The sequence below is a fragment of the Diadema antillarum genome, unplaced genomic scaffold (assembly GCF_040938485.1).
Source record: "Diadema antillarum isolate AM-2024a unplaced genomic scaffold, OU_Dant_1.0 seq00000523_RagTag, whole genome shotgun sequence".
Classification (NCBI taxonomy): Eukaryota; Metazoa; Echinodermata; class Echinoidea; order Diadematoida; family Diadematidae; genus Diadema; species Diadema antillarum.
Window position 1 is genome coordinate 1,485,928 of NW_027271475.1, and position 20,146 is coordinate 1,506,073.

Genomic DNA, 20,146 nt, shown 5'->3' on the forward strand with positions numbered 1-20,146 from the left:
TATGACATGAAACTCTCTGGAGAATCTTTACGCAGTAGTACATGTCCACACCAAGTTTCAAGAAAATACCTTCGGGCATTGCATAGATATGGTGGAAATTGCAACATTTGTAGCATTTGACCTTGACCTTTTGACCTTTGACCTTTTGCCAATATCACTAAAATCTACTCAACTAATTGTCCCATCATACATCATCCTTGGACCAAGTTTGGTGAAAGCTGCTTCATCCAGTTTTGAGTTATCACGTAAACAGATAAATTTTAGGATTTGACCTTGATCTTTGACCTTTGACCTCCGTCCGATTTCACTGAAAAACTATTCAAGTAATTGTCCCATCATACATTATCCTCCAACAAAGTTTGGTGAAATTTGCTCGATCCAGTCTTGAGTTATCGCGTAAACGGATACAATTTCATGATTTGACCTTGACCTTTGACCTTTGACCTTTAGCCGATTTCACCCAAAATCTAATAAAATAATTGCCCCATCATACTTCATACTTGGACCAAGTTTGGTAAAATTCCAGTAAATATCATTCAAGTTATCGTGTAAACGAAAGCGGACGGACGGACGGACGGATGTACGGACATTCACATACGGATGGACGGACGGACGGACGGACGAACGGACGGACGGACGGACAACCCGAAAACATAATGTCTCCGGCACCACTTCGTGGCGGAGGCATAAAAAGAGGTTTTCTCATGATCTCACAAAGAAAAAAGTTTGAAACCTGAAGCCCCATCAACCAAAACTATACCATCCCTATAAAGACATCTAATTATAATAATAACAGATGGTTGCTATCTAAGGATTTCCATGCACTATACAGACTATTATTACCTATACGAGGTAGTTTTGCGAGGCAATTGCAGTGGTTATTTTGCAGGGTTAAAGGTCAGCAGTTGTTATTTTGCAGGGTCAAAGGTCAGCAGTCAATATTCGTTTCGCCACGTCGCTGCGTGTCGGTTACACACACCGTACCGTACACAAAACAATGTGTGCAAACAGTGCAATCTTCCGGTTTTCGCCATTCACTTTACACAGGGAGGTGGGAAGAGAAAGAGTGGAATCTCTATCCCCACCTCCCTGCTTTAAATGTAAACATTCCGATCGACCACGAAAAGAAAACATTCCAGGACGTCGCTGGGTGTCAGTTACACGCAACGCAGAAGAACGCTGATAAATCAACTCATACAAGGTCGACCACTTACAGCAGCACTACGTGTCAAACAATGACTAGTCCATTTGTGCTCAATAATTGCACAGTGACCATCAGTTTTACAACTCTCCAAATTTAAACAGAAGTAAAAATAAAGTGTAAAAGCGTTCAGATGTTTGAAGTTCGCCTGTTACAACTACATATGTATCTTTGAAGTTGGAGTTGAATGATATACATTGATGAACAATTTTTCAATTATTCGACATGTTGATGATCTACAGGTGGTCAAATGTGGCTTGATCTACATTATAGTGTATAGCCGTCTCCACATATTTTCTTAATTTACCTAGGGGATAGGTAATAATTATGATATTGACTGGCCTTGAGGGAGATACCAGATAAATATTGCCAGCACTGAAAGAATATTTTCTGGTATCTCCCTCGAGGCCAGTCAATATCATATAATTATTACCCCAGTCACTGGATATATTTCTTCCAACCAGCACTGCAACTGCTCACTCTCTACTCCCTCTGTAGTTAGTCAAGCAAAATGTAAGCAAAAATTACCCGTCTTGCCAGGCGGCTGAAGATAGTGGCCTGTGGCCTTGCACCAACCGACGGGGAAGATGTCGCGGGAGTTGAACTCGCACCAGTAGTCGAAGGCGCCTCGCCAGCCATCGAACTGGACGAAGATCATGTTGTCCTTGACCTGGCCCACTGTCGCCGGGCAGATGAGATGCGGGTTCTTGCGGTCCACTGCCTCCAGCTTCATGCCCGGCTTGAACTCGTTGCCCTTGGGGTCTGGTGGTTCCTGAGAGCAGCATGTGAAAAGGAATACAGGCACAGAAAGAGCATGTGAGGTTATAAAGCTGTTGTATTTGCAACAAGTATTTTCCCATAAATATTTTACAAGTCTAAAGTGGGTCATAAACGCAACTACATGTACATGTATATGCAAATATATTTAACATCCAACAACACCTAATCCTATAAGGCATAAGAAAATGTGTTGATATCAATGTTAAAAAAAAAACCAGTCAAATGCAGTAGTTCCTGTATTATGTTATTGTGTTTTGACCAGAATCACTTTATTTATTTTATTTTATTCTATTCATTTTATTTGGAGGGGGTGCAGATACATGGTAATGCAACAAGGCTAAGATACAGGAATGACTGATTGTTAAACATATTCATGCTGTCTTTGCACTATTTCATCATGATAGCTTCAGTTATAAATGGATGCAGCAGCACATGTATCAATATATAGATGTTGCACAGCTTCATATTGTTCTCCTGTGACATTTATAGCACAAATTAAAACATTGTTGACATGCATACTGTGAGGTGATTATTTCAACCATTTTGTCGAATGAAAGACAGCTGGAAATATATGGTTTCCTTTCTTTTCTCTTTGTAGCAGAAAGAGTTGATGACAAAACTGGACTTGAAGAAAGGAAAGAAAAACTTTCTGCATGTAGTGAGGAAGGGTTGGGCAGTCTGCTGCATGTCAACTGCAAAATGAACAACCCCACAATTTGTGGCAGATTCTCTTATTCGAAAAATATCTGTACACATATGTGAAATACTACCAGGTAGTACAGTAGACTAGTCCAAACATCAGCAAAAATTCTCTATGTCCTCAATCATGATGTGAATAACTTTGGGGTTGTTGTTGTTTTTTTTTTAATTCTTTGAGAGTGTCAAATCATTTCCTGCAAAGCCTGACCCCCTCTTCAAAAGGTAATGATGCCTGTGCAGTTCCTGGGGTCAGCAAATACAATTTATGGGGCTAGGAATGGCAACTTGGTGGAAAAAAAATGGACTAATCAGGGCACTGCTGGTGGCATCAAGACCATTAGTATTTCCTGCATTGGCTTGACTTGGCCATACACAGACAGTCTTATGACATCCTTTGTGACCTCACAGATACTGGTTACTCACCTTTTTAAAGGCTTTGGCTGGTGCAATGCTGGCGTTGTTCAAGGTGCGCAGGAGAAACATTGGCCAGGACGATGCATTCATTCTGAAACCTGTGAATGGAACGATCGGAGCATACCAAGGTTTGGCAAGCTGATGTCACATAAAGGGAGTTAATTCTCACTCAACTAAGATCACTTCTTTTTATTGATGCGCGTGACACAATTATTTTGGTTGTCGACTGCTAATTAGGAAGAAACGAATTAAGCTGTCTTTACATCTACATAAAGCACATTAATATATTGGTCTGTGCAAGGTTCTCTCGAAGGAGTCAAGGAATGAATTGAGCTGTCAACCTCTACAACAACTGCAACAACAACAAAACTCATGGCCCAAAACTGCCAAAGAGAACCAGTGATAAGCAATTTTTGTATAATTTATATGTGCTACATTTCATGAATAGCCATATCTGAGATACATGGTGGAAAAATGTGAAATTTTAGCTTTCTCACTTGACCTTTGACCTCTGACCTCCTGACCTAAAACTTTCCCACGACAATCTTAATCTGGCTATTAGCACATAAAAACTAAGTTTCATATATATACATTTCGATAGGCATTGCACAGATATAGGGGGAAATAGTGAAATTCCAGCATTTACCTTGATCTATGACCTTTGACCTTGAGTGTGTGGGCCAAAAGTTAGTAGGCACAGCTTTATATGGATATCTCAACGGTTCTTAAAGTTGTCCAAAAATCATTTACAAAATGATGGACAACCCAAACACATAAAAAAACAACAATGCAAAGTAAAAACAAAAAACAAAAACAAAAACATATTTTGGTTTTAAACCCTGACAGATGCTTTACTTCAATAAATGTTTACACCAACCTAGCGGGGGCTGTAACATTCCTCCATGCTTCTCACACCAGCCGATGGGCTTGATGTCGGCTGAGTCCACCAGCCTCCAGAAGTCGTTCTTGTTGTCGCTGCCGTCCAGCCGCAACCGCAGCCGCGGCCCAATCATCCCGACAATCGTCCCGATGCATGTGGAGGTCACATTTCGCGGGTCAAGGGCCTCCAGCTTCATGTACAGCTTGAACTCATTTTCGGGCGGGGTTGAACTCTGAAAAATATGCAGTTGGTAATTGTGTCAATGTCACAAAAATTAATAAATTTGTCTTCCGATGAGTGATGGTTCATAAGGCAATTTGGCATGAACAAAGAACCTAAGCCAGTTCCAGGTTCCACTTTGCGCATGAGCAGAAGAAAGGTCATTCTTTAGGTTAAGAGGTTACGTAAAGCTTTACATATATACTTTTGCTCTGAAAATGAGTGAAGTGCCCCTAACCAACTGAGATAAAAAAAGAAAGGTTATTGCTACCCATGTGCCCATAGCTTAAGTCATTTTATAAGACCTCTCCAGCTGTGCTTTGGTATTTTTGCCACACATTAATTTTTCAAGTAAATGAACGAGGGTAAATGGCAGAGTACCAAACAAAACTATCAGCAAGCATCACAACTTACTATTCATGATCACAGACAGGAAAGACAAAATCAATGTCTACGCCACAAATTAGCCCATTATTTGCTATTGAATCATGCTGTAACACAGTGGTATTCCTATAAAAAAGCTGATAGTCTCACATAGAAAAGTGAGATACTAGATGATAAATCCTTCTTGAATTTACCCTAAATATGTTGCAATGTCTGAATTTGTGCTTTAATCATGACCAAGGCTTTTCAAGTTTGCTTTACCAGTCTAATTACAATATTAAATGGGATACTGGTAAAGGCACAATCCATTTAAAATGTACCAGCCGTAAGACATACAGTACTGGCATACTTTGAGTTTTCATACATTTGTCTTTTTTCAAACAGGGAAAAAAACAAAGAAATTAGGGCATAGAAATTCCAAGTAAAAATAGATAAAGAAGTAAATAAATGAATGCAAATATCAAATAAATAATTTGAATGACAACAGCACCCAAAGGGACAGCTTCTGAATTTGCTGCACACATCGGTATCTAAAATTTTTATTATAATATATCCCTGCACTGAAAATGACTTCAGATTCAACTAGCATTTCTGCAGGTGATCCTAAAGTATACTCTTGCTGCAAAAGTGGGAAGTGACATTTGAATTCAAACACAGAATTCAAACAAGACTTTCATTTAATTTGTAAACTTTATTTTCTACCTTTGACTTTAAACCAGTGCTAAGAATGTCCCTAATAGTAGAGGCTACTATGTAATCCCGTGAGATTTTCGTGCCAAAATTGATTTTTTTGGCTAACTTTGTTAATTTTGGGGTGCTGAATCCAAAAAACTTTGGTTCCATTTTTTTCAATCACGTCTTCAGCCGCCATTTTGAATTTCAAAATGGCCGCCATAGCAAATTGTATATTTGTCTTATATTTCATGTTGGGAGCATCATAGAATGTTCAAATTTGGTGCAAAGAGCATGCTTATGATGCAAGACATTATGATACATCTTTTTGCAAAATTATGGATTGTTTAGATAGGCCGCCATCTTGAAATTCAAAATGGCCGCTGAAGCAACGTGTCTTATTACTCATATTTCAGGTTAGAAGCATTGTATAAGCTCCAAATTCTGGTTAGTACTCATGTTAATGATGCCAGAGAGTTTAATACATCTTTTCTGAACCTAGTAGTCATCATTCTGATTGTCCGCCATCTTAAAATTCAAAATGGCCACCATAGAAAACATCCTATTTACTCACCTGTACTAGTTGTGAGCACCCTTGAAAAATGCATTTTGAGGGAATAGCCATGCTCTTTTGTAGCTGCATGATAACATTGGCTAGTTACATCTTTCTCAGGTCATGCAGAAGTTAGGCAGCCATTTTGTGATTCAAAATGGTTGCCATACAAAGCAAAATGTATACATTTTAGCCTACGGGTGAGACATTTCAAAAAAAAAAGTCATTGATTGAAGGTGCTGGTCAAAAACAAAACAATCGCTGACCCAAAAGGATTAGGACAAACAAACCAGTGTTTGGAGTTGCAAGCATTATATAACACTTCAGTGTGCTCTGATGCTAAACACCTGTTATACCTGTGATTTATGTCATGATACTAATGCACAGAATATCACACTAAAAATGTGTGCCTGCCAATGGGAGTTCACATCATCAGTACTACTCAGCCAAGGAGGTTGGTGATTCCTCCTTGCTCATGATTTTGCCCATGCTGGTGTCTGTGCTTGCACATAGTGTACATTCCCTTTCAAAATCCCTCGGTACATTCACTACTTGGCGACTGTAGCTGCAAGGATCTTCAATACTGACCTCTGTTCAATAGATTTCATCATGCCACGTGGTCTAAAGAGGTAACTAAATTTTGAACATCTATTTTAATTTCTTCATAATTAGATGACAATTTGATAAGTTTCTCTAGATATCGTTACATGTGTGCCTGCTGTCTTGTATTTCATTTGTTTGTTTGCTTTGAGCATATTGTTGAGAGTTACCCATTGTGTAGAGAGATGGCACAAAGTCATAATCAATGAAATGTTAATTGTACTGCATATGTGTGTTGCTGGAACAAATTTTCCTGCAGGAGTGAGTTTTTCAAAACCATTTTTTAAAATGTAGAGCAACTGATCTGAGTAATTCTTTATAGAATAAGATGGGAAGCAACTTTAGTTTCTCAATGGAGCCAATATAACAGTTAATGATTTATGAAAGACTGAAGTAAAAGGTCTTCCAAACTTACAAGAAGTCTAATAAAGTCAGTGAATATGGTGTCTGACAAACGCAGGCATCAAAATGATTTCTTTGTTTGTTTCGCCGCGTTTACAACAACTACATAGCTTTGTTATGACTTCATCAGTTTGGTTGAAATGAGAAACAACCAACGCTCATCATTCTCCCAGCAGATGCGCCTCCAGGCTTGAGTGAAGAGAAGATGGATGCCTCAAGCGAAAATTCAAATAAGTGTATCATATGTGGGCAAGGTGATGAATCAGCAAAAATAAACCTAAAACCAACCAAGTCATCCCTAGAAAAGCTCAAAGACTTTTCAAACCAACGCTCGGTGTTTGGGGACACTAACATTTCTCCTGTGCGGGAAAGAATAGCCAGTCTCACAGATGAACAGTATTTCAAGTCTGTTTTTCACTGGGCATGTTACAAACAGATTGTAAGTAATGAGAAGCTGAAAAGGGCAGAGAAAAGGTTTCTTGATGCATCATCATCATCGTCATCAGCAACGTTGCCAGGGCCGCCAAAGAAAGGACGGCCTTCAAGATCAGTGTCACCATCATGTAACAAAGATGCACCAGGTCGACTGAGAAGATCCAGCTCCGCATCCAATGTCAAGAGTTGTGTGTTTCAATGTAAAAATGCAACTGGTGGCGAACTACATAGGGTAGAAACAGAATCTATGGGAAGTAGGTTCATGCTCATCAAATCAAAGACTAAAGATGAGAGAGTTCGTGTGGCCTTAGCTCATGTCAATGAGCCCTCCGACTGTGCTGCGTTTGACTTGATGTACCACAGAAACTGTCTTAGAGATCACGAACGCAAGGTACAAAGTTATTCCAACTCAACGATGAAGTCCAACGAAAGCATTGTCAAAAATATTGCTGACATTGACGTATTGAATGCTGTCAGATGTTCTTTGAGTGAAGGACATACTGTGACGATGAATGAAGTCAATGAGTTATTCATTTCTATCCTTGCTGACAACGACATTGGTCCTGGATCATTCCACCACAAAAAACATCTCAAGGCAATGATAGCTGAAAACATTGAAGGAGTGAAGTTCGTAAAATCACATCGAGTCAATGAGAGTGAACTTCTTGTAAGTGACAAACTGCTAGGAAAAACTGTTCTGGATCTTCATGAGCAACAAATGGGAGAAGCTGATGTTAAATGTCTGGCAAAAGCTGCTAAGATACTGAGAAAGGAACTTGCGTCATCATCTGAATGGAAGTTTACAGGTTCCCAGTCGATGTCAGAGTTTCAGCCCCCTACTCTTCTATCCAGTTTTCTTCGTTGGGTTCTGTTCGGCACAAAATACGTTGGCATCAAGGGAAAGCGTAGCCAATCGTCAAAAAAGGCAGTCAATCTTGTGTCCCAGCAAGTCATGCTTAACTTCAAAACGGACCGCCAAGCAGCGTATTCACCCGAATCAGACGCCGAGTTCAGAAGAAGGACTGAAACTCCCTTGTCAGTGGGTTTGGCACTAACAATACACAAGAAGACAAGAAGCAAGGATCTGGTTGATCTTCTGTCACAATTGCACATTGGATCTTCATATGAAAGAGTGGTGCAAATCGAAAAGCGGATTGCCAGTGGTGTTGCAGAAAGAATGATGACATCTGGTGGGTTTTGCCTGCCATCCTTCATTGAGAAAGGAAAGTCTGTTTTTTTCGCAGCGGACAATATCGACTTTCTTGAAAACACAGCGGATGGTCAGAACACATTACATGGTACCATTCTGGTAATCAATCAGAACAAGGACAGTGCTAGTGACAGTACCACTGGCCTCCCAGTCAGTCACCCACTTCGCATACCAGATGATGTCAGATCTATCGATGTAGATATCAAACTACACCATCCACCATCCCTTGAAGCCAAAACAGTAACTGCCAATTCATTTGAATTTGACTCCTACCAACATGTTGTCAGGGAATATGAGATGTATGACAGGGCATGGTTCATGGCTTCGTTTTCTGACAGAGTCAATACCACTGTATGCTCCAGTAAAACATACCCTGCTGTTGCAGAGAAATCTCCTCACACTAACATCGTTCAACTGACTGAGCCTCTTGATGATCATTTGCCGCTTACAGAACATTGTAATGATGAGAAGACTAACCTACATAGTCACAGTGATGAAATCAGTGACACCCAACCTGATGAAAGATCCTTGCAGTCGGTCGCTTCGACTGCAACTTTGGAACACTCCTTTGATGCAGACAATGGACAATCTGAGGAAGTGACATCTTCAAGAGTGGATGTTTCTGATAAGCAGATCATAGGTCTTTTACCTGAAAAGAATGACTTAAGCAAGACCGAACCTTCTGAAGGTGTAAAATCATCTGCCAAAGCACTGAAAAAAACTATAGTACCGACCTGGGCAGCCACAAATTCTCTACTTGTGCAGTCACAACAGAAAGGAGATCAATCTGTGACAAAGAGTGCAATCGTTGCTCCTCTCTTACGCCGACCCCCAACCGACTATTCAACCCTCTTCACGGTCCTTAGTCTTGCTCAAGGGATATCAGCCTTTGTGGTTGGCCCTCATCATAAAACAGTCATCACTCTTGACCTTGACCTGTATGAGAGAGCAATCAAGCTGCAATCTTCCACAGGGAACAAGAATTGGATACTTCGAATTGGTGAACTCCATGCCTGCTTCGCATCACTGCATGCAATTGCAAAGTATCTTGAGGACAGTGGTCTGGAATCCATCAGCATTGAATCAGGTCTCTTCTCTCCCTCAACGATCCGCCAAATATTCACAGGGAAGTGGTTCAAACGTGGTGTAGAATTCCACATGACCAATAGTATGGCGTGCTTTGATCTCATGTTTGAAGCATCAGTGCATCATGAACACTTAAACACAATGATCCTGAAATGTGAGGAACTTCGCAAGAAGCTACATGAGAGACACAATGACATCAACAAGGCCTTTGGGGAGATTACTGCATTGATTAAAGAGCATCTTCAAACCGCAGTCAGCCAAGAGAATGGCGAGATGGCAAAGTTTCTTCTGAACTACATGAAGCAGGTTGAGAGTTTGCTACATTTGATTCGAGCAAGCAGGCAGGGCGACTGGGAACTGCATCTCGCGTCCGTTGAAGACCAGGTCAAGTACTACTTTGCACACGATTTGTACAAGTATGCCAGACTCGTACCAGTCTACCTCACTCAAATGCAATCATTGAAAACATCTGATCCTGTGACATGGGATGCACTGAAGGCAGGAAACTTCATGGTCTCTAAATCAGGCATCCCATTCACAAACTTGTTTGTTGACCAAACATTAGAACAACTCATCAGGGAACTCAAGGTTGCTGGGGGTATTACAGGAATAACACAGAATGAGGAAGCACTGAGCAGGTTTTTCCTGATTGCCCCTGAGCTGGTCATCCTCATTCAAGACTTTCGGAATGCTTACTGCTGTGCCTCAAATGACTCTGTATCTACGAAGGAGCATTATCAGCTCAGTGGTTCTGTAGCTCTCCGCATGCATCAGAATTCTTCAACTATTAAGAAAGCCATCTTACGTCACTGCGAGGGCAATCCATTTGAAAGCAAGTCAATGAAACTGATGAATATGGTGTCTAACATGCAGGTACCGGAAGCGTTCAAAGGAGACATTCTAGAAAGAGATGAACGAGGAAAAGTCATGTTCCAAGAATTTGTATCTGAGAGAATAGTTGAATCATCAGCCACAAAATCTATTTGGGACCCAATGAGAAAGGCCAAACTGAAGACATTCAGCTCTTGTAAGAAAAAGACACAATGCAAGATTGGGGCCAAGCTCATTAAGCTGAGAGAGGATCGCCAACTTCTCGCAAGATTTCTGGTTGTCCAACAGTCCAGACCTGGCATGATTCAGTCATTGGGTGATACGATTGGAAAGTATGAATTCTCAGTGATTCCGCGATCACTCTTCACCTCAGATGGACTGCTCCTCATTCCAACAGACAAAAGCTCATTTATTCATGCCATAGAAACCCATGAAGCTGAGCCAAACAGTCAGCCAGAAGGCCAAAACAGTGAGCAGTCAATTCCACTTGACACACAGACCAAGTCAGAGAAAGACAAGGAAAGAGACAAAGTGTGCATCATTGATGCCATGGCAGTTGTCCAGGCCATTAAGAAGTCCCCATCAATGGTTGACTGCTCTGACTTTGCTGATGCCTTCGTTAGGAGCATCAATAAACTTGCATCCAGTTACAGTGAAGTGCGTGTTATCTTTGACAGGTACATTGATGACTCTCTAAAGGAACAAACCCGAGGCAAAAGGGCCGCAGGTATTCAGCAAGTGAAGTTTGACATCAAGGACTCAACAAACATCAGATTAGTCTCTCTCAAAACTCTTCTGTCTCATAATCACACCAAGTCCCAGCTGACAGAATATCTTGGCAAGGCTGTTCTCCGCGAGTATGCTGATAGCGGCAAAAGCATAGTTGTCGTCTACGGGAATTCAGCATACTCCAACAAGCCAGATGTGTTTGATCCAAAAGCCGCTCATCATACACACGAGGAAGCGGATACCATCATTCCACTGCATGTACTGGATGCTATCTCAAGAGCAGCAGGTAATATCAGGGATATTGACATTTATTCCCCAGACACTGACGTCTTCATTTACCTGATGGATCTTTGCTCCACGTACAGCACCGAGGGTCATATATGCTTCATCACCGGAAGAGGAAATGCCAAGCGTACAATTGACATTACAGAGAGATGTCGTGTAGTTGGATGCGCAAAGAGCAAAGGTCTCCTTGGTCTTCATGCCTTCAGCGGCGCAGATTGGGGTGGAAAATTTGCGGGCATATCAAAGAGCAGATGGATCAAGCACTATCTGAGCCTTGAGTCAGAATGTGACATAGTCAATGCCCTCCAAATGTTGGGTGAGGACAATTTCAACGTGGACAGTGTGTCATCTGTTTTGGAGGACTTTGTGTGCAAGATTTATGCCAAAAACAGCAAAGCAACAAAAGTGAGTGAACTCAGATGGGAGCTATTCAGGGCAAAAAATCTTGAGGCAGAAAAGCTCCCGCCTACCCTCGGAGCCTTGATACCACACATCCAGAGAGCAAACTTGGTAGCCAGAGTCAACAAAGGGTACAAAGTTCCACAACCTAATGTGCCTCCACTACAGGGGAATGGATGGGAGGTGTCTCCAGAGGGTGTTCTCTGTGCAACTAAGTGTCTGGAGCTTCCTGCACCAAAGGCGGTCATGGAATTGGTCAAATGTTCGTGTCGCAAGGAATGCACAAGTCATTGTTCCTGCAAGAAGAACCTTCTGCCGTGCACAGCCCTGTGTAAGTGCTCTGACTGTGAAAACACACAGGACTATGACGTGAAGAGCCCAGAAGACGTTGACTAGGTGACTATGAAGTTGTAAGAGTATGACAAATAGGCCCTAGGGACTTTTGTTTTATTGAAACTCAGCAATTAAGCCATCATAAGAAAAATTTCAGTCACTCTAATTATAATTGTAAGTATGTCAGTCTATAATGTCAATATGTCATAAGGAGGTACTATTGGTAGTCATCGTAACAACTAACTTTCCCAGGTTTAAGCCATATACCATGCCTTTAAATGTTTCCCCACATGGCAGCCATTTTGTATTCCAACATGGAGGCATATACTTACAATAAGCAGTACTCATGACATTGTGTCCAGTGAAGTGATATTTTAACATGAGCATGCCAACGTGATCGCATTTGTGTTTTAACGTGCCTTCAACGCCAAAATAGGGGTTGAATATCATGTGCTCTGGCAGCCATTTTGAATTTCAAGATGGCTGCCAATCTGAATGACCTATCAAATACAGGATGTGCTTTTCTCAGAGAATGTTTGGCATCATAAATGTTGATATTCTTGTAGGTTTTAACCTTGTAAATTGCTTGTAACCTAAGATATGAGTCAAATTATGTTTATCTATGGCGGCCATTTTGAATTTCAAGATGGAGACCTATCAAAATGATTCACAATTTCATAAAATCATATGACAGGATGTCTGACATCATAAGCAAGTGTTTTGCCTCAAATTTGAACCTTCTGTTATGCTTGCAACATGAAATATGGGCCAAAATACATTTCACCATGGCGGCCATTTTGAAATTCAAAATGGCGCCTGAAGACGTGGTCAAAAAAAATGGAACCAAAGTTTTTTGGATTCAGCACCCCCAAATTGACCAAGTTAGCTAAAAAAATCAATTTTGGCACGAAAATCTCACGGGATCCAATATTCTGACATAGTAGACTGTACTATAAGGATAAATGAGAAACATAACATTTGGGGTAGAGGCATTAACACTGGAAGAGTATAATGCTAACTGCTTTTCATTTTATGGGTGGACATATGGTACCTGTTTGAAGAAGCTTTGAGGGGCGCAGATAGCACTTGTCTCCTTAAGGTAGATGTCCCAGTCGTACGTCTCTATTTCAGGGAAAGATGACATCGCAGAAAGTTGGTCAAGACATTGTATCATTTCTCAAAAGAGCTTTGCACACCTTGATAATACAGTGTATTTCCAATTTCAAATGAGAAACTTGTACATTTGAAACCAAATACATTCGTATCTTAACCGGTGAGGCTGAACTGATTTTGCTATGACAGGCATTTTGCATAGACACCTGCCTGAGTATACTCGGGACTCGTCCTCAACGGGTTAATTATGCCACAGACATGAAGAATGTTGCTCCCTACAGCTACTGTAATTATTCAGTACTACAAGTGTGCTTCACTATATTGTTCTTCTACATTTGATGTCTTATTTTGAAAAATAACTGGAAAAGCACTCTGAGAGCACAGACCTCGGCCAAGCAGCTCATTTCCATCCATACACGCATTCTGAAAATCGCCCCCCAAAAAGCTGGTCTTGTGATTACCGTACCTCATCAGTTTCCTGCTGCGCGGCGGCGCCTTGAGCAGAGCACGCGCCTTAGTGCGCATGTGCAAACTCCAAAAATGCACAACTTGAACTCCCAAGTTCATTGGCTCTATTTGGTAAAAGATATAAAAATCCTTCAAAAATTCATAAAAATTCCCAGATCACTACCAAAATTAAATCATCTGTTTCGTGTGCCATTATAAACTTTTCCTGTAAGTTTCATCCAAATCTGTTCTCAACTTTTTGAGCTCTTTGGCAAACAGGCTAACAAACAAACAAACCAATGCCGCCAAAAACATAACCTCCTTGGCGGAGGTAATAATTGTGATAATAATGATAATAATAATGATAATAATAATAATAATAATAATAATAATAATAATAATAATAACAATAATAATGATAATAGAAATAATAATAATAACAATAATAATAATAATGATAATAATAACAATAATAATAATTACAATATAATAAAGCGTTCTTTCATTATGCTGGAAAAATGAAATGTTGAATATTCTCAAAATGTTCTTGATATTGTTGCCCTACTGTGACATCACAAATTGCTGTCTAGTCTTTCATCTAGCCACAAACATCATTAGGGTGACAATCTATTTACAATGTGCAGCAAAGAGTATTAGTACAATAGTCCATGTGCATTGCAGAAAGTGAGTGATGTTTAAAGCAGAATTCTTTTTATGGAAAAGTCACACTACTCTTGCATAAACTAAAAGTTAAAAAGCAATTTGGTAATAACCAACCATTAGTTTCTTCAACAATTTGATATGTACAATGTACATGACAAAGAGTAATATCCATATGATACTAGTTTAATAAATGATGGTAAAAATGATGAAAATAGCAAATTAATACTTATCATAATGATTAATATTTTCAATATTATTGCTGTAAATAATTGTATCAATGGTGATAATAATAATAATAATAATGATAATAATAATAATAATAATGTTATAATCAAAACTACATTAATCATTATCATTATCACCATCATAATTGGTGATAAGCACAATCAGGGTATGCAATCGTGACTTTCTCACTTTAAAAAATTGTAACTTCTAAAAGAATGCACCAACTGACTTAAAAATTCACATACAGCATGCTAAGACATCAGTAATCACATGTGGTAAGACAAAAGCTAATTTCTTCTCATTTACTGTTAATTATTAAAGATTAATTACCAAAAAGTCCCCCAAAACCCACGTAATGCGTCAAAAAAAGCGTTTTACAACTTCCGTAAAATCAAGATTTGAGGTCCATATTTTAAGTCTACCCCTATGTGTTTGGTATCAAATTAATGGATTTTTTCCTGGCATTGCTTGCATGCAATAAAAAACAGTGGTTCTTTCAGCTGGAGAAAGTTATAAGGTCTGAAGTCCCATCCTGGTAGGAGTGTAATGCTGGCTTATTTTTGTGACATTGTGACCTTTTAACCCATGCTGTACAGCTACAAAACCTTGTATACATGGAGAAACAGCCTATTTTTCTGCTTTTCCTGAAAGTACTGAAGACACACTACAATATGGTGCATTGTTTGCCAATAAATGTTCAGCCAGTTTTGAGTTTTGAGCCATTTTCAAATGCTGAGTAAAATAAGTGCAGCCGTTTTTCAGTATTTTCAGTGAGGTATATCCTAAGTCGACTACTTTAAAGAGTCTTTTCCCCTTATTGAATATCCTTGTTTTTTTTAACCATGAATTGTACATATGTAGAAATCTATTGTGTGAAAATTTTAGCAAATTTGAGCAATAGGAACTTATTTTTTTATATTTTTACAAATTGCTGAGCATAAAAAAGTGCGATACACGCCCATGTTATACTGCATGAAGGTCATATGATAAGTGTTCAGTGTTCATATTTCAATGCTTGTTCAATTTCTAAAGATATCATAAGCAAAAACATAGTATTTTGGCTTAATATGTCATTGTTTGAGTGTCACAGCTTGGATATCAACTCAAGTCATCATAAATCTCACATTCATTCTTCTATCTGTGTTTACAAATATGAGAATTGATCCAAACACTGTGCACACATTCAAGGTCAAACTGTACAGATAATTTTTTGATGAAAAATATAATATCTTCCAAAGTACCAGCCCTAATTTCATAAAAATTTGTAATAATGGCCGCTATATGTCTGTTACCTATTCCTGCAAGTTGCGCCTCTTCACTCTTTGGCAAAAGTGAAATATGATAAAATATGTAAAAGAGGTTTTATTTGAATTCAAAATAATGCCTACAAAATTGATCATCCATTTCGAGAAGTGAAAATATGAAATTCATTCATATTTTGTGATATGTCATGGCTATGTGCTGGTGGTGAATGAAAGGGATATTTATCAGGAATATCTAAAAGCAATATCAGATGAAAAAAACATTCTCCTTTTTTTTAATGAATTTTTCCAATATATTAGTCATTTCAATGTAATTCGACACCCCTAATTTAACTGCTAATTTATGCGCAGTTTAATGCAAAATTTTGACTCTTTCTTTACATGAAATGAAAATTTGAACACTCAGCTACAACAAACAACAAAAAATGCATTTTCACCAAGTTTTTTTCATTTTTGCCCTGTTACACAATTGCATACCCTGATTGTGCTATTGACCAATTGCCTATTCATGAAATCATAAGTTACATGACGTACACAATGATTGTAGGAAAGTGCTGATCAAATTCATTCAACCAAGAAGAGGGGAAAATACATTGTACATTGTGTATACTGTATGTAATACTAGCATGCATACCATAAATTAGAGTGAAAATGCTTTCTGCAGGCAACTGAATGGAGCTGGTGTGAAAAAAAACCCATGAAGTTTATGTAGGTTTGCTTATTGCAAGACATCACTGTGCCACTGTCGACACAGAGTGCTCCACAATGTACAACAGTACATGAAAGCAGGAATATGCTTGAGATCTCTCTGAGTCATAAATGCTTATAAACACGTCAATAAAAAAAAAGTGGAAATCAATAATCACAAGTTTCCTTCCCATGTATGTACCAAGCTTACCTGGGATTTTGCTACCTTTTGCCATTGTCCGTAGCTGCTGGAGTATCCGACAACTGCCTGGATTAAAATGTGATCACTGAGCACTCCTTTCGTCCTCTCCGCAGGGTGTCCTCATTTCTCCTTCAGCCACCCGATTTGACGCTAGGCAGTTCCCGGCTAAGGTCTAGTGAAGTTTAAACCCCCGTCACGCTACTGAAGATAAAAAAAAAACATGCACACACACACTAAAAAAAATAATAATAACAATAAAGTAAAGATGTTGCTTTTAGCAGCAGGAGTGGCTTGATGCGGAGTATTGATTTGCTGCTGGTGTGTCAGGGCGACTCTTGGTGAAACACATTACTATTAGCTACAGAGATCGTCAGACAAATGTATCCTACATGAGCCCAGCTAGTTTATACCCTGCTTCCACCTTTTCCCCCATCTCGGGGACAAAGGGGGAGCGTGCGTGTTCCGCAAGATGAATCTTGTGAATTAAAGATCACTCGTCACTCTCCTCTTCCACACCCCTCCCCCCCCCCCCCCCCCACCTCTGATGAGTCATTCAGGGAATGACACAACCGTCATTGATACCCTCCCCTACTCCAGATCTGTGAATCTGAATTACAGATTCTCCCCCCCCCCCCTCCTCTCCCCAATACCACCTCCACCACCACCACCTCCCTCTCATTCCTTTTCCCCCCTTATCTTCCATTTCACTCCACTCTCGCTTTGCTCCACTTCAGCCTCCATGAGCCTTTGATCCTTGCACTACAATTACTGACTTTTGTCAACATCTCAGTCTCTCTCTTTTCTCTTTTCATTCATTACTCACCGAGGTGTCAATTCCCTAATACATTCACGTCATCATTTATCTCTTAGAATTAATATAGTCTATTGTTCTTCTACCTATCCATTCATTCTAATACTGATTTCCCATGTGCCTCTCCTAATCTTTGAAAGACAGGAGCATAAAGGAAGTGTTAACTGCACACCACAAGCCCTAATGCCTTTTGGTGAAGAAACTGAATTTCTGATGGAATGTACTTGGACTTGCCCCTGGCACTCACACAATGTAGGTTCACAAAATTTTCCTGAATCATTTGGTGACAAATTATGAAAAAAAAAAAAAAAGCAGTGTAAAATTATAGTATTGTATTTCAACAAAATGTGTCAAGTTGTAGATGTTAGAATAGATATTTCATTACATACAGGCCATTGAATCAAAGAAAAATACATAGCTACAAAGGGGGCAAGATATTGGCATACATATGTATCTCCCCCCCCCCCCCTTATTAACAATAAGTGATTAAGACATAAATACTTCAGACGAATCAATAAACCATACCTATTACTTGTTCAATATAGTGTAGATGTGCACATATTACACTGTACTAGCCTGACTCTTCTTTATCCATAGTGTGAAGGATAAAAAAGGGTATTCCTTTTGAGTAACCAGCATTCTCTGAACATTCTCAAAATGTCATTACTCATTCTTTACTCATCCGCATGCCTCACTCAAGACTGATCATACACTGTAGCTTCAAATCAGATACATTGTATATTGCACCGTTTGGGATGCCATGTGTATCATCAAAAGCCATGATTCATTCAAAAGATATTGCCAGCAGCTTCATTCTTGACTATGTACAGTTATACCCAGTTGGGGTGACAAAGGCTGTTTTCACACATACTGAGAGTGCAGAATTTGACTTACAATTTTAATGATGCATTACTAGAATCATGACTCAAATGACACATTTTGGCTGTACATGCAAACTGGAATCGTTGAGAGGGATTGGAATCGTAATTCCAGTCGTGAGTCAAGTGACAGTCAGGAGGTGTTTTCCAATCACAATTTTCCAGAATTATACGACCGTCATGTACATGTATAGAACAAACATTCATGTGTAGGGATTGACCTCCAATTCATTTTTTTTTTTGGGGGGGGGGGGGGGGTGGCTGAGCTTAAGGTGACCTATTGACCACTTCCACAGGAAAACTGTGCTCCTCAAATGTTCACACTGCAATAAAAGCATACACAATATGCTACCTACAGTGCAAGAGTGATTGATCCAATGGGAACTCAAAAAGAAGCCACACCTCCCCTACTGGCTCTGAAATTATAAAACTGCAGAATCCACAAAGCCTTCCCCGTTCATGCATACGGACGATTGACTAATCGTAATTGTAATCGTAACTGTAAATCAGCATTGCAATTACATGTATGTTTCTCGACCATATGAAAACAGCCACAGTGTGATGACTAGCTTGAAACAAGCATTCATTTAAGTACTGTAAAAGTGGATATTTTCGCGCAACTAATTTTTCGCGCTTGGCCGGGTAAGAAGAGTTTCGAGTGTTTTCAATTCCGTGGAATCAAGACATCACGCACGGTTATATGGCAAGCTAAAATATTAGCGTGTTTTTATTTTCGCGCTAGTTTCTGGTTGCACGAAATGCGCGAAAATATCAACACCATGAAAATTTCCACTTTTACAGTAGTTCTAAATCAAACGTGAGAGCAGGAGGCAGGGAGACAGTTCGACAGACTGTAAACAGAGACAAAGACAGACAGACAGAGAGATAGAGAGAGGGAAAAAAGAGAGCAGAGAGAGAGAGATAGAAAGAAATGTGATGAGAGAGAAAGAAAACCAGCCATACATACTTTATTAAAAAGGTGAGTGCATGAATCTATAGCTCTTATTCCCTATGTACACAAAGGGTAAAATGCATCCCCTGAACCCCCTCCCTCCACCCCCACCCATCCAACACCCCCTTCCCTTTCAAAGTGACTCATCCTCTCAAGCTTCAAGACTTGCATCGCCTTTTTCCAGCGCTGAAATCAAAGCATGTTTGCTTCGGAACACCTGACTCGACAACAAGAGAGAGCACGGGATCATGGGTGATGCGGAATTCCTCAACTTACTGTACGTTGCATCACGAGATGATTGTGGATTTGGCAATAGGCAGAGAGGAAGGGAGAGAGATATTAACACAAAAACAGGAGACAGCTTGGGAAAATGAGGAAAGAGGGAGCTGAAAGAAAGACGAGGATAATGTATGGGAAAGAGACATACCGGTACATACAACAGACAGATTAGAGTATGGCAGAGAAATATGAGTACATGATGAACAATCAGAACAGATGTGTGCCAACGACAGAGACAGACATAGTTTTTACAAAGTTAAAAACGCATGATGATAAGACACATGGCTAATGGTCACTCTCCTGAAATGTGACTGCAGCATAGAGATGACCTAGTCTCCACTTTCTCATGTTTTGTACACCTACTAAATGTATACACTGTATATTGTACAGTTGTATGTCATTCTATAATCTGCCAGACACATGGCCAGGGATTATATGATTAAATTCAGTTCACTGAACTTTGAACCCTGACCTTGAGGGTAAGCCTTTGAACCCACTCTGCACAAAGGATATGC

General features: G+C 39.7%; 1 protein-coding gene across 1 annotated transcript in view; it reads right to left on the bottom strand.

Annotated features, from left to right (window-relative positions):
* Nucleotides 1-20,146, bottom strand: part of LOC139734363 (polycomb protein SCMH1-like) — a 39,818-nt gene that overhangs the window by 13,463 nt on the left and 6,209 nt on the right. Inside the window, exons 2-6 of the mRNA XM_071645155.1 lie at nucleotides 16,721-16,912; nucleotides 13,164-13,234; nucleotides 3,972-4,206; nucleotides 3,104-3,192; nucleotides 1,730-1,973 (exon numbers count right to left, since the gene is read on the bottom strand). Coding sequence (XP_071501256.1) covers nucleotides 1,730-1,973; nucleotides 3,104-3,192; nucleotides 3,972-4,206; nucleotides 13,164-13,234; nucleotides 16,721-16,745 — 664 coding nt within the window. The 5' untranslated portion in view covers nucleotides 16,746-16,912. The remainder of the gene's footprint in view (nucleotides 1-1,729; nucleotides 1,974-3,103; nucleotides 3,193-3,971; nucleotides 4,207-13,163; nucleotides 13,235-16,720; nucleotides 16,913-20,146) is intronic.